This window comes from Oculina patagonica, chromosome 6, assembly GCF_052425735.1.
Source record: "Oculina patagonica isolate OP01 chromosome 6, crgOcupat, whole genome shotgun sequence".
Taxonomy (NCBI): Eukaryota; Metazoa; Cnidaria; class Anthozoa; order Scleractinia; family Oculinidae; genus Oculina; species Oculina patagonica.
The window spans coordinates 31,326,676-31,342,200 of record NC_135763.1 but is presented as its reverse complement, the minus strand read 5'-3'; the positions used below and the strand labels follow the sequence as shown (position 1 = coordinate 31,342,200).

General features: G+C 36.9%; 2 protein-coding genes across 3 annotated transcripts in view; both read right to left on the bottom strand.

Annotated features, from left to right (window-relative positions):
• The window catches only part of LOC144658185 (uncharacterized), a 28,685-nt gene extending 13,644 nt beyond the window's left edge, over positions 1 to 15,041 (bottom strand). Inside the window, exons 1-5 of one of the 2 annotated variants that reach the window (XM_078518543.1) lie at positions 14,911 to 15,041; positions 12,967 to 13,241; positions 12,130 to 12,247; positions 10,688 to 10,810; positions 7,090 to 7,212 (exon numbers count right to left, since the gene is read on the bottom strand). In XM_078518543.1, the coding sequence (XP_078374669.1) occupies positions 7,090 to 7,212; positions 10,688 to 10,810; positions 12,130 to 12,247; positions 12,967 to 13,241; positions 14,911 to 15,013 (742 nt within the window). In that variant the 5' untranslated portion in view covers positions 15,014 to 15,041. The remainder of the gene's footprint in view (positions 1 to 7,089; positions 7,213 to 10,687; positions 10,811 to 12,129; positions 12,248 to 12,966; positions 13,242 to 14,910) is intronic. The other variant, XM_078518545.1, reaches the window with a different exon arrangement.
• On the bottom strand, positions 55 to 4,347 carry LOC144656430 (uncharacterized). The gene is made up of 6 exons (XM_078516651.1): positions 4,291 to 4,347; positions 2,379 to 2,460; positions 1,698 to 1,963; positions 1,032 to 1,114; positions 674 to 796; positions 55 to 94 (listed from the first exon to the last, which is right to left on the bottom strand). The coding sequence occupies exons 1-4, from the start codon at positions 4,345 to 4,347 to the stop codon at positions 1,052 to 1,054; spliced, it is 468 nt and encodes a 155-aa protein (XP_078372777.1). The 3' UTR covers positions 55 to 94; positions 674 to 796; positions 1,032 to 1,051.
• Positions 15,042 to 15,525: the final 484 nt, after the last annotated feature.

Below are 15,525 nucleotides of genomic sequence, written 5' to 3'. Positions count from 1 at the left end.
CCAGTTATACACGAGCAATCGTATGAACCATCAGTGTTGCTACAATTTGCAAACACGTGGCAGCCATGATAACCAATGGTACATTCATCGATATCTACAAAAATAACTAAAGCAATTAAATAATAATACTCCAAAGCAAGGGTTAGAAGAAGTTATAAACTGATATATATTGTTAAGCCTCGGCATCGCACGTTTTGAACGCCAGAGTCTGGCTTTAACCAGTAAACCTTGACAAAGATACGATGAAAAGTAGATTATGAGAGTTGAATTATTGAATTTTGAGGTTGATCGCACTTTATTGGAAGCCACACTTCCCTGTAACAGACAAGGTTAATCTTCAACAGATCTATTTTAGGGAGTGTGGTGAATTGTTACTACTCAGGCTGTTAATGTTCATTAAAATTTTGGCTTTATTTTGTATCAATTTACATCGGTTTTTTAAATTCCTCCCTGTGAAATCCAAGACGGCGAAACAAAGATTCTGCAAGATGGCGGACATAATAATCTCGTATGGCGTCACAACAATAAACATTACGTCAGGAATAACTCCTAAATAAAAAATAGTTTTTCTTTGCCTTATTCAAACAAAAACGTAGGGGTTTGCTCCATTAATTCCCCCCTCGCAGTAGCACATGTACGTTGGGTGTATAAACTTGCTATCACTATTTATTACCAGTGCAGTTAATGTCCGTTCCGTTGTAACCCGAGCGACAGGAGCAGTTGAATGAGCCTTCAGCATTTATGCAGTCAGCGGCTGGATGACAAGTGTGATTGCCATTTGCGCACTCATCAACATCTGAAAAGGAATTCATCATGTGACCTTATAGCTACGAAAGGTAGAAGGCGAAATCCTTTGTCATCTTCATTTTTCAAGAAATTAAAGGGACTGTGTCACGGATTTTAGCTAAATATTGCGCTATAGTCCGAGATTCTCGACCAATCAGAATTGAATTCACCTCTGGAAATTATACTAAAATATAATATGGCCGTTTATAAAGTCAATGTTTATTCTAAAATGACATCTATTTTACCGGTGCAACGGTATCCTTTGTCATGCAGTGAATCCTGTTTGACATCGGTATGTTGGAGGACACGGGCTGCTTGAACAATGGTTCTGTTGTGATGTTTAAAAGTATAACAAAAAGACATTACCGAGGGGAAGTCATGTACGTTATTCGTGCATGCAAAATCTTTCTTAAGCCATCATGTTTACAACTTTATCTCATTTTCGACATGTTTGGTGTTTTAGTGAAAATATTTATAGGCAACACTTTGTTTGCGGGACTGTAGTAATGTTCTTGTGGGCCCTCAGCTTATAAGAAGTAAAAGGAAATGTTGTTTATAGTGGCCATTCACTTAGCTTCGGGATAGTCAGTTTACAGGCATGCCACTGAACAAAGGAAAAAAAAAGGAGGAAGTAAATAATTACCAGATGATGTTCTAGCTTTACTGTACTATTCGAACAAAAATACTCTTATTTTGATGGTCATATCTATTTTAAAATATTTGTCTTAATGATAAAGAAAAACGTTACGCAATAGAACAAGAACTTTGCGGACTTCAAATCACAGCTTTATACTTGTGTATATATGTTCGACAAGCACATGCAAAGACAGACTTCAGCAGCTGTCTTTCGTTGCCTTTACACTTGATTTTTGGTTTGTGGGTTAAAAATGTAATGAGGGTGGTTCACTAACCAATACAGGTCTGTAGATGAATTCCTCCTGATGTTTCAGATCTTCAGGATGTAAGTCATGATCTGAGCTACTCAGCTCACAAACATGTTTCCCGTCTTCCAGTGGTCCAAGGTTCATAGACATGCAGTTATCTTCCTTAAAACACTTTGCTTCGCATCCAATCTCTGATTTTACCAGTACGCTCTTAATCACGTGACCCACTAGCTTCCGATTATTAACTGGAAGCTTGAATTGCAACGCCCGACAGTCGTCTGTGGCTAGGGTGGCTGGGACAACCAAAAGAAAGTCGACATTACAAAACAATATAGAGTTAGCTAAATATTTTTATGATTATTTTCATGTCTAAACTAAAAAAACACGAAATGAAGATTTCGCTTCCTTTTATGGAATAAACGCTCCAACTAATTACCGATGTTTCTATAGGGGCGTGAAACCATTGTATTTCAAATATTTAAAACACGAAATGGCGAAATGGCGAAATAGCGAAATGGCGAAATGATATAAAAGATAAGAGCCAAATTAAGTTAAATAATATTACCGTTCCAGTGAAATCCACATCTGTTGCCTGTGTACAACGTAAGGACAAGGAAATATATATAAGAAAATAATCAGGGGCATACAAATAATTTACAGTTGTTCTAAAGTGAGAAAAGCAAAGTCGCCGTTTATATGCGAACAAACAATGATAAATTTCACTGAAGCACGTGAGGCGGCGGCACGTAAACGCTGCTGTCATCGCCTTGTTGACGTCTTCGTTCCACGGCTGTAAAACAGAAAACGAACGTTATAACTTCGATGTAAAAGGATAAGGACGTGAAAGTCCAATTCGAAAAAAGTTTAGATATTACATGGAAAAGAAAGAACTGCTCAGACGAATCCTTCTGTCTATGCTCCTCCTGACGTGAGACAAACAAATCGTTTTCTTTCGATGCCAAAAAGTAATGGCCGCCTTTTTGATTAAAAATATCCTAGGCAAGGAGCAATTTGTTAACAAGGAGAGGCTGGATTTATAATGTCCGTGACGGAGAATTAGTGATTGGAACGATTGGTTGTAGTTCGTTCCAGTATTGTTTAAAAACGTTAAAATTGGTGGATATTACTTATTAAGCTTATGCTAAGCTCTTGTCGGGATTTATATCCTTGTCGTTACAGTTTACACAGAATAATTCATGTAACACTGATGCAGATTTCAGTGGAACGGTAATATCATTTAACTTAATTTGGCTCTTATCTTTCATGATCATTTCGCCATTTCGTCATTTCGTCATTTCGCCATTTCGCTATTTCGCCATTTCGTGTTTTAAACACGCCCTTTCTATAGAGCCATTGCAAATGACTTGCGTCGTAATCGTTTCTTCCATTATAAATCGAATGAGAAAGAAATAGGAACTAAACACGTTTTGAAAGTGAATGTAAATTGCAAAGCAACTCGTGCATTTCATTTTGTTTAATGTATGTTACTGCCTCAATGGAAGATGCACAAACGACGTTAACCTACTAATTGTGGTATTTTTTACGATAAAATTATATTTAAAAAATACAATGCAATGGAATCACGATTTCTCCAACCTCCAATAACAAAGGAAACGAAAAACTTGCTCGAGGAATCGGGTGTAAACCTTAAAAGGACTGTGTCACGGCTGAGTTAAGTTCATTTTATTAAGTTTTGCCAAATACTCGCTATTAAACTTAATATAACATTTGCTAAGAAATTTCTTCCGTGGGTCTAAATGACAAAACTATACTTTCCTTTGCATTTGCTGTGCTATTGAAATGCTCCTTCACTGTTTGAAGCGGTTATAATTATTTTGATATTTCAGCGAAATTGATGGTCATTTCCTATGCCTAAATTTGGTTAAAATTCAGGCATAGTCCTTTTCAATAGGTAAATCCAAAGGACACGACTGTTGAATTGGATCAACAGTAGTACTATAACATTACGTAAGTTTATCACTGTCCGATCGCTTTACCTACGAATTTGATCTAATATAAAAAGTCGCAACATAATTCTGAATTTTCAAGTTATGGGGACGTGTTTTCTTACAAGACCTGAGCCAGAAAACTTAAGTGAATTTTTTAGCAAACAGATAAATGTAATCTGAATAAAACAACAAAATAATAGGTGTTCACCTGTTTAGATGCAAAACTATAAGTGATTGACTACAGATGTATCATGAAAAAAACTTAATTAAGAAAAAAATTTACCCCACCGAAAACAAAGTTTCTCTCTGCGGTAAAGAGACTTATTAAAGTACAATCATAATCAAGAATTTTAGTTGCTTTTAAATTTAACTCATTAATTCTAGATTTTACCATTTGAAGCCGTCAAAACGAAAGTCCACAGAGAATAAACCGACAACCTCCAAACGCTTTGCGAAAGCATTATACCAGGTGACCGCTTTGAAGTAAAGCTCTTCATAGTAGAAAAGCTACGTGTGAACTACAGTGGAAAAGACTGTTAACTGTATATGTAACTCAAAGGAACTGAAATGTAATCAATAATTTACAAATGAATAAGCAGCTCACTATTGATCTCGAAAACTTAATACAATTGAAAAACATATACTTTTCAATGCAGCAACAGGAGACCTACCTTAATGAACCAAGGCGTCTCCATGGAAACGAGATGCCCTAAGCCATAACACTTCATAGTGTTTATGGCTTTTAACGATTTTGGTAGCAACTCATTGAAACTACAAAAAAGTATATTACCAAAACTTGGTAATATACGTAATGTATGTTTTGATTTATTGTTTGTATAACTGAAATTATAAGGAGCAAATATTGATACAGCAAGTTAATTAAAGTTAGTTATAAATTATTTATTGCTTCAACCAAACAGGATTTCATTATCATTGCGATTCCTGCCTCGTTGACAAAATAACTGTGGGCAACAGATGTGCATAATGATTTTTATGTCAACAAGCGTATATATGATATGGGATAACTTAAAATGGCAGCGAGTCAAAAATTATCAAAATATAATAATAAAAGGAAATGGTTTTTATTTTACTGTCTACAGAAAACAAGGTTTGTGGTTTGTTTAAATTCCCTGAATAAAGTATTACAATTAACGTAATGCATCAATGTATTAACAAGCAAATTTAATAGATCTTTACAGTCTGTTACTGCATACAAGGTGTCTCACAGTTGCCCTTCGTATAAAGGAAAAAAGTAGAAACAGCTTGCGCACAAAATATAATTTTTTTAAGAAAGCTCAATCTAAAGGCTAAGATGTCTCGGTCATGTCAATTTAAAGTGTATATGAAAGTCCTTTTGCCGTTTAATATTGGAACTAAAATAGGTGACAATAGTGTTGACACATATTCATTATGGCTACCTTTTCGTCAATGTTTTGACCCTTTCCCTCTCTACTCACAACCCCATATCAATGTTTCACTTTGTTTCTAGACCTTTTTCGCTGCAATCACAAAAAATTACCTGGTAGGAGGTTTTTTTTTGTCGAAAGGAAAAGAAACCTTTAATGTATGGGTGAAAATGCCATAAAACTTAGTCAGGTGCGAACAACTCATGTAGTCCTACGGATTTACAGAATTCTTAATCCAGGCTAAAGACATTTTTATAAAGGTGATGATGGTGAACAGAAAAGTCACCGAAAATTTAGTTTCCAAAAAACCAGATCGGCTTAAAAAACAGTTTTAATTCATAAATGTCCAATACTGATCGCTAATACTGGTTCCAGTATTTTCAGTTTCATTTTTATAACTTTAGGCCCATCCCATCACGATCAGTAGCCCCTCTCTCTCTATGCAAAGGAAACGTTACAGCCCCTACTGGATGATTGGCAATCTGTTTTGCAGATGCTACCACAACTCTAAATACTAATTTTACTCGTGCGTTTGTTCCGGCCTACGTTCCCGATCGAAATTTTTTCTTCGTGTATGCACTTGTCAAGCGTACCACGCATAGACATCAGTGCAGGTCTCCCCACTGTTATTGTACTCTGTGCAATGTTTCAAGTCTTGTCCATACCAAATTTGGAACTCTTGGCCAACAGACACTGACAGCGGAGTGGGAAGTTTGTTGAACACAAGTTCGGGGGAATTAACACCAATTCCATCAATTTGATATAAATAATATTTATGTCCACAACTAGAATCATCTCTTAGGTAATCCGCAAGCAAAAGAGCTGTCTTGTTAGGGTACGTTATCACAGTAAGTAGCCTCTCGTCTCCATAAATCGAACCGTCGCAACCCCAATAGGATGCTGGTTCATCAGCGATACATTTTAAGGAACCATTCCTGTGAACAAGTTTGAACGTGTAGACAAGGCCGCTTTCTTTGATGTTAAAAGTCCCGTATGTGTCATCTCGAGCTCCAAAGCAGACGGGAACATCGTTTATCTTTTTCAAATTCTCTGAAATAAATACATACCAGTGCTTTATGTTGTGATATGACTATTGTTTCCGTTGTTACGTATTTAAAGACATGAGAATAAAACGACTTGTTGTGCTGAGGGTTTTGGTAGCGATCGACCTATCGTTATTGCTTTCGGAAGCTACTTCAGGCCAAGGCGTTGCTTTTGCCGCGCCAATATTAATATATGTGTTGGAGCTAAGTAATTTTTCAATGACACTTCACAGAAAATGTCTAATATTGTAATCAATATATTAGGCTACATTACATATTTAGCCAATTCTTCATGTTACGATGTCGCCCAAATTTTTCGATTACTGGCAAATAAGCGGAAAAGCCTCGAAAGACAAAAGGACTCAAAAATTCAAGAGCCAGCCGTACCAGACTAGGGTGGATAGAACCGCGCGTTGTCAAGGGAAGGTTCAAAGCCCATAGCATAATTTATACTTTTTGCTAATCCAACAAGACCTTTTATAAAGCGGACGTTATATGAATAAAGATAAATTACATTTACCTGAGCAAAAGCGTCCATCTCCAATGTAACCCGGATTACAAGTACAGTGAAATGATCCAGCGGTGTTTATACACTTTGCATTCAAATGACAGTCATGGTCTCCATTTGTGCATTCATCGATATCTAATTAAAAAAGAGAAACTTCGTGTCTCTGTATTTTCTAGAATATTGTAAATTAAACTGGCGATGACCAAATAAAACGAAAAAAACTGACCAGACTAACTCTTCAAGAGAAATTATAATAAGATGACATAAAAGTACCTGAGCACCATCGCCCATCACCGGTAAATCTCTCCTTACAAGTACAGTTAAATGATCCAGCTGTGTTTATACAGTTTGCATTCACATGACAATCATGACGTCCGTGTGTGCATTCATCGATATCTGGTATAGAAAAGTACCATGATAATCAATTTCAATGTCCGGCGTTCACATTAACCTACAAAATGGGCGGCATGTCATATTTGTTAGAGAAAAAGAATTACTTAAGTTCTGAGTTACCTGTACAGCTATAGCCTGTCCCATTGTAGCCAGTGATACAGGAGCAATCGTACGAACCATCAGTATTACTACAGTTTGCAAACACATCGCAGCTATGACTACCAATGGTGCATTCATCGATATCTACAAATAGAAATTAACATAGAAATTTAAAACTTGTTGATACTCTAAAAGAAGGGTATAAGACAGCATAATTTTCACTTGTCAGCACAGTCAAATTTAAACCAGGAAATATATATATAGTTATTTGCCGGCTGGGAGGTCCGTATAGTGAAAAACTGTGATCGAGGTCTTGAAAATGCTGCCCGAGGCCGCAGGCGGAGGGCAGCATTTTCAAGGCCGAGGTCACAGTTTTTCACTATACGGACCGACCCTAAGCCGGTAAATAACTTTTTATTTTTTTTTTCCATTTCATATCACTTTCAATTTTCGTAAACACAAGACAAAAACTCACGAAAGCGTTACCGTGGCCCGTGGGCAGATATAGGAGAATCTTGCCCGCGCTAAGAACCAATCAGATTGCAGGATTCGTTACCGTGCCCTCTGATAAAAAAATAATTTCAGGTATTGCTGGTTTTCACTGTCACGCAATCAAAAAATAAATTCGAAACCATTCAACTACAGAAGCTATGAATTTCAAATATTATAGACGATAAAAAGATAAACAATTTCTCCAAGTTTCAGGTCTGTGCGGTGTACCGTTCGCGAGTTACTTTCCGAACCTTTCCACGCAAATTTATAAAGCTTAGTATGGAGACGCCATAACTGTGTCCTTCCGAGGGACACAGTTATGGCCGCCGTGATGTCAGAGAAACCATCTGGAACTCAATTCTGTTTACAGCAGCGGCTATCCTTGGCTTAAGAGCTAGTACACTTTCACATAAACACCACTTTAATATTATATCTAAAATGTTCAATCTGCACAAAATGGAAAGGAAAGGCCTTTTTTCAAACAAAACAGCTTTGTCACGGCACTCAGCTTGATGTCACATACGACGGAGAACTCTGCCAAGGACCGCGCAGAGGGAGGGGCTAGGGGGGCTTTAGCCCCCCACCCCCCCCACTTTTGTGCCAAAAAAAAAATAAAATAAAATAAAACAAAACAAAACAAAAAATAATAGGAAGAAATAAAGAAGCAAAAGAATTGCAAAAAAAAAAAAATCGGTAATTCGTTAGGAACAAATGTTACTGGCAAAGTAAACCCAAAGATGAATTAACAACAAACATTGTAATAATGAATTTGATATACATGTAAGTGACGATTATTATCAATTATTTTTCAATTTTAACCTTGTGCTAGTACAGGTTTATGTATTTTAAATGGCTTCCTTCTGCAAGTACTCCTCTCAGGAAAATGTTTAATTTTGCAATTGGTTAATATCGATCCGAACTCCTGACTGGGTTAAGTTTGTAACGCGATTCCCAAACAAATTGTTCGGTTGTCGAGTCCAGCTAATAATGGTACGATTTTATGCCGTCATTGCGTCCTGGGTTTTCATTTTATTTTATTTATTTCATCTATTTAACAATTCTTTAAACACGGTAAAAACATCAGGTAATACTAGTAAGTTATAATAAAAATTAATACAAATAAACTATTAATTAACAGTCCATGCATAATACTAATTAATAAAATTGAAGAAATCCTAATTCAAATATTAAACTAATCCTGTTTTCCATGAATGCCGTGTCTAACTTTGCTTGGTATGCAAACTCGTACTGGTAAATCCGGCAATTAACCAGTGCAGCTGGTTAAACATCGTTTTCTACTGCCCAGAGATTTAAAACATAGCTTCGTTTAACAATAATCCAAAAGCTATTTAGGAACCTGACGATTTTAAACAGTCACAAAGTAAGAACAGACAGACTTTCTCTTCTTGACATAGCAAACGAATTTACAGATCGTAACCGTACCAGAAAGCGAAATGCTGTTAACTTTAAAGTATCTGGTCCCAGTTGTTCAAAGGGTGGAGAACGATATCCACCGGATATCCATCCAGCTATCCAGTGGACAACTGTTTAACAAAACCTACTTCGCTATCCACTGGATAGTGATTTATCCGGTGGATACCGTTATCCAAAATTTGAACAACTGGGGTCCAATGTACAGTAAATATCAGCCACTGTCTAATTACTTCACCGTTTTGTTTTATTTTTTATACACCGTTGAGTTCACGGTAGCTCAGGCAAAATCGATTTCTGGGTTATTTATAGTAATTAAAGGTTGGTATCAGTAGTACAACAGTCAACACTATTTCAATCTAGTGTTAGTAATTCGGATAATTTCAATCTATCCGATAGCAACAGCACTGCAAGTATGGGAATTAAAATTTAGTTTGCTTTAGATGAATGCATTTCCCGGCATTTTAGATGTATTAAAATTGAAATTTTGAACCCTGCGCCCCCTCACCCCTGCCCACCCAAATTTCGCTCACGCGTTTGTCTTTAGCCCCCCCCCCCCCCCCCCCCCCCCCACTCAAAAACTTACTGCGCGGTCCCTGACAAATATTCAAAATTCTCTGTTTTAAAAACGAATGACACTATCGATCTGGAAATTTGCGAAAATATATAGTTTTAGTTTATCTTTCGCCTAATGACAACGAAAACTTAGCAGGCCTAGTGAATTTTGATTTCAGAATTTAATGACGTAACATGAAAACCAAGAATACGAGGAGAGCACACTTTGAAAGTTAAATTATTGAATTGGAGATGGCACTTTTATTTTAGGCCCCGATCCCTGGTATATCGGACCCTACCGGGTGAAGTGCAGAAGATCTGTTTTAGGTAGTGTGAGAACTTATAACTGCTACAGCCTGTTAAATCAAACCAGGGATAGCTTATGTGTTTCCTATACTGAGGTCTCACTTTAACCCTATTCAGACCGGGCTTTTTTGGACCTTCTCAGACCGGGGGGGGGGCTTCGGAAGCCCCCCCCTATGTAACTTCCAGAATATTTATCCAATCACCATGAAACTTATAGGATTTATTGTACGTCCGAAACTCTTTCTTTTGGTACACGTCACGTGGGATGGTGACGTCACATCACGTGACAATTACATCATGATGTCAAAACAGCCGCCATCTTGGATCCGCCATCTTGGATTTCAAAATTTTTCCAAAATGCCAGAAAACCACCCAAAATCACTGCAAAGTACTCAAAATGAAAAAAATGTGCTTTAAACCAGTAAAAATGTAAAAATAATTCCATTTAAGTTGATTTTTATTAACAGAAACACGCAAAATTACAAATTTGGGAAAACATGTCTGTCAAAATGCCGTTGCCATGGTGATGTCAAGTTTCTGACACATCATCCAACCCTACCAAATTGTTGCCAGATAAATTTTAGGAAAACTCAGAAAGTTTGGCAGCGTTTGGTTACATCTTAAAAAAGTTATAAAAGTTCAAAGTCAGCGCGGGCCTCAAAAGCCCCCCCCCCCCCCCCCCCTGGTCTGAATAGGGTTAAGTAGAAACCAAGAGTTTTATTATTTCTTATTTGAATACTAAATTTTTTTATCGATGCTGTTCAATGTTAAGGTCTCCAAAACAATACTTCTGAACCGCTTCTCAACCGCTTCATCTTGTCTCATGGCGGGTTACCTGTGCAGTTAATCCCCGTCCCGTTGTAACCCGAGCGACAGGAGCAGTTGAACGAGCCTATAGTGTTGATGCAGTCAGCGGTGAGGTGACAAGTATGATTGCCAGTTGCGCACTCATCGACATCTAAAAAGGAATTGATCATGTGGCTTGATAACCACGAAAGGTAGAAGGCGATGTTGTTTGAAATTTGCTGTCATCTTCATTTTTCAAGAAAGTAAGCTTCATCTCAGACATTCTACTTGATAAGCTAATGAATTTGCTAAGATTTGCATCAGGCTTATCATATATCTACATGATGATTTACGCGTGCATCCAAGACCAACACTGTCGTTAGCTGACGACTGACATGATGGCCAGACATTTCAAATACGAAAAGAGTATGAACCAAAACATTTACAATAAGGGGCACCCAACGGATATAGCCATGTAAAGATATATGAGATTATCAACAAATTTGTAACAGGGGTTCTCCTTGTAAGCCCAAAAGGGTTTGTTGAGAACTCCTGCTCCTTATTATATATTAGATATTCATTTACACTGTTGTAAAAATACTGAATGGGGCAAATAAACATTGATTGATTGATTGATTGACCGTGAGATTTTCCTTAGTAAAATGTCAGCACGAATAATATGGAAAATCGTATTATGGAAAATATAACACCTGTTGTTTTCGGAGAGGTAAAAATGTTGTTTTGGGTACGAGAAAACCCCAGCTACGATTTTCGGAAAGGTAACTTCGGCTTGTAAATGACGGGGATGATCGAAGGATTTTTTTGGGATTGAAATTTTCGATTCCGGGATTTTTTTGGGTTGGAAAATTTGGCGAGTATTTTTTAGAGTGACTTGATTCAAATAGGGGATTTTTTTGGATATTAAAAACGAACTAAAGTGAATGGCGCGGCCTTGGCGTATTTATGGTATGATGAATAATCAAACTCGAGCGTTATTGCCCCTCCTGGCAATTTAGGGGTAATTTGACAAGGGATTTTTTGGGGGTTATTTTTGGTCCAAGGATTTTTGGGGGTAATGTCGGAAGACTTAGGGATTTTTTTGGGTCTCGAGTTTTGCCTTTATTCGATCATCCCCGTCATTTACAAGCCGGAGTACCCCCTCTGGGCCCAAAACAATATAGAAAAATAGTACAACGACTTTCCAAGACTTTTGACAGAATTTCCTCGTTGGGTGTTCCTGAACAATGTCCAACAGCGCAGTCAAAATGTTTATCAAAAACAAAGGAAAATGCCCCAAACGTTTTCTGCCAGCTCACATTTGCACATTGTCCCATTCATACCCTTGGAAACTCAGACACAGAGAAAGATGTGGTAAATGGCCAGAGTAAAATTCACTTACAAATAAATGTACGTGCATTTGTTGTGATATAGTAACATACAGCTATTGCGTAATACAAAAGTAATATAACTTATAAATGCCAGAAATTTTACCAGTTTTGTTGTCGGTATCTCCAGTGGATTTTTCCGAGGCTATGCAGCGGTATCCTTTATCTGTAAATCCTGTTTGGCATCGATGAGTTGGAGGACACGGGCTGCTTGAACAATGGTTCTGTTATGATGGATAATATTAGTATAAGAAAGAGACCATTACCAAGTGCATGCAATGTATGTTATCCAATGTATGTTATGTATGCGTGTGACATCTTTCAAGGTTTTTCTTTTTTTATTTGGTGTAAATGTTGCGTCCTCGTTTTCCTTAGAAACTTCCTTATACAAGATGGCTTCCCCTGAAAGTTCGAGCAATGCTTATAGTGCAAAAAATAATTACCAAAATTATAGTTTGAAACATCTCATTGTAATTTATTTCTCTTAAAGCGATATAAAGCTTAAGGTGGCCCGCTTCTTTTTTTTTATAAATAAACACGAATATTTTTAATATGTCACGGTGAAACTTCTTGTAATGACCTCAAACTAGTTGGCAAACACTTAAGGCTCAATCACAGCAAGTTACATAATAATCCTTACCGTTGATTTTACAAAATAGCGACTTCTCTATTTTGCTCTTTAAACTGCTCTATTATTCTATTAAAGATCCGAAATTTACATCAAATCTTAGCAATCAATTAAGTTGGACGATTGTACGTCGAAATGTTGAGAAAATCAAGCAAAAGATATAATTGCAACTTGCAAAAAACCTGCCAATTTTTTTTTTTTTTGCATTATTTTCAAGCTAGCGCTAGAACACGATGTTTCAAACTTTTGTGCCAAGTTTCAGCGTGTTTCGTTCATACGGTGTGAAAAATAAAATAATGAGGGTAGTTAACTAACCAATACAGGTCTGTAGATGAATTCTTCCTGATGTTTCAGATCTTCAGGATGTAAGTCATGGTCTGAACTACTCAGCTCACAAACATGTTTTCCGTCTTCCAGTGGTCCAAGGTTCATAGACATGCAGTTATCTTCCTTAAAACAGTTTGCTTCGCAACCAATCTCTGATTTCACCAGTATGCTCTTAATCACGTGACCCACTAGCTTCCGGTTATTAACTGGAAGTTTGAATTGCAACGCGCGACAGTCGTCTGTGGCTAGGTTGGCTGGGACAACTGAAAGGAAAGACAATATTACAAAATAATAAGGAGTTGGCTAGATACCTGTTTTCATATGTAAATTGACCAAAACAAATAAGATGGAAAAAAGATGATTTCGCTTCCTTTTGTGGAATAAACACCCTAAATAGTAAATAATAAAGATGGTAGATTTTAAGCTCGGTGATAAATAGTGAAGAATATTATTCTACATGACACGAGCGTGGGACAAAGGAAAAATCTGAGTCCCCGACGGGAATCGAACCCATGGCCTCCCAGATACCGGTTGGGCGCTCTAACCAACTGAGCTACGTGAGACTCGCTGTGAGCTAGGCCATTTACTAGGTTGATAAATGACACGCGTCCTGCATACTGCTAGGATCAGCAATGTCGAAATCATCAAATTTGTAGTAAATAATAAAGTTGGTAGATTTTAAGCTCGGTGATAAATAGTGAAGAATATTATTCTACATGACACGAGCGTGGGACAAAGGAAAAATCTGAGTCCCCGACGGGAATCGAACCCATGGCCTCCCAGATACCGGTTGGGCGCTCTAACCAACTGAGCTACGTGAGACTCGCTGTGAGCTAGGCCATTTACTAGGTTGATAAATGACACCCTAAATATTTGCCAATGTTTCTATAGAGCCATTGTACATTACTTTCCACCAATCACAGCCCGTTTAGCATCGTAATCTTTTCTTTCATTATGAGTCGAATGAGGAGCTTTTATTAGAAAAAGGAACTAAAACACTCTTTGAAAGCGAATGCTTGTAAAACATTTCATATTATTTTCTTCGGCCCAAAGAATCCAACTCGTGGTTTTTGGTTTCTTTTATGCATGTTCAAATGAAGTATGCCCAAATGAAGTTAATCTAGGTTAACTTCTTCTTAAGTTTACTCCTTTTCTATGATAATCATTTCGAGAGAACTATTACAAAAATAAAATACAATACATTATAATCCCGATTTATCAAACCTTCAAAGTGAATGAAATCTGGTTCGAGAAATCGGCTAAATCTAAGGGAAACGACTTTTGGTTCGAATAATCGGAAAGTTCTAGGAATGGAGGTTCCATTGTAGTACTCTAATATCATGCTAAATTATCACTGTTCGATCGCTTCACCTACGAATCTGGGCCCAGTTGCATAAAGATACTTAAGATTACGTGAGATTTTCTGCAGCCTTTCCCTGTGCTATGAGGGGTTTTCTCCCGTGCTTATAAGGATAAATCGGGAGAAAATGTACTAAAGAGCACTGGAAAAACCAAAACGCTTTGAAAACATTCATCGTAACGCAGAGAGCTGTTGCAGAAAATCGCTCGTAATCTTAAGTATTTTTATGCAACCGAGCCCTGACCTTTAAGTACAAAAAGTCGCAACATGATTCCGAATTTTCAAATAATGGCTGTTTTCTTATAAACCTGAGCCAGAAAACTGAAGTGAATTTTAATTTAGCAAACAGATAAATGCAATCTGAATAAAACAAAAAATATGAAGTTTTCACCTGTTCAGACTCCGAACTATTAAATGATTGACTATAAATGTAATATGTAAAACCGAATTTAGATAAAACTTTAAGCTACCGAAAACAAAGTTTCTCTATTTCTTCGGTAGAGAAACATAAGTACTGGCATAGTCAAAAATTTTGGTTCTGATTAAATTTACTAGTAAATTCCAGATTTTACCATTTGAAGTCTCCAGAACGAAAATCCAAATACAGTAAACCGACATCTTCCAAACACTTTGAGAAAACATTAGACCAGGAGACTGCCTAGTGATACTCTGCATAGTAGAAAAGTTGACTGGTGAACTGCGGTGGATAAGACTGTTAATTGTATATGTAACTCAAAGGAACTGAAATGTAATCAATAATTTACAATGAATAAACAGCTCACTGTGATCTCGAAAGCTTAATAATATTGAAAAACATATACTTTTCAACGCATCAACAAGAGACCTATCTTAATGTACCAAGGAGTCCCCAAGGCAACAGGATGCCGTAAGCAATAACACTTCATAGTGGTTATGGCTTTGAACGATTTTGGTGGCAACTCATTGAAACTACAGAAAAGTATATTACCAAGACTTCGCTTTGCTTTATTGTTTGTGTTACTGAGATAATAAGAAGTAAATATTGATACAGCAAGGACAAGTTAGATATTCATTATTTATTGCTTCGACCAAAAAAGATTTCATTATCATTGTGATTCTTACCTCGTTGCACATAATGATTTTTGTGTCAACAAACGTAATTTAAGTTCTGTATAAGTTAAAACAATGGGAGGGAATCACAGATTACA

What these genes read in the sequence shown, in the direction of transcription:
- LOC144656430 (XM_078516651.1), bottom strand. Translation starts at nt 4,347, where the DNA reads ATGAAGTGTTATGGCTTAGGGCATCTCGTTTCCATGGAGACGCCTTGG. An exon ending in CTTCAGTGAAATTTATCATT is followed by an intron (nt 1,964 to 2,378) that starts GTTTGTTCGCAT and finishes TGGTTGTCCCAG; the next exon opens with CCACCCTAGCCACAGACGAC. An exon ending in TCATCTACAGACCTGTATTG is followed by an intron (nt 1,115 to 1,697) that starts GTTAGTGAACCA and finishes ACATCACAACAG; the next exon opens with AACCATTGTTCAAGCAGCCC.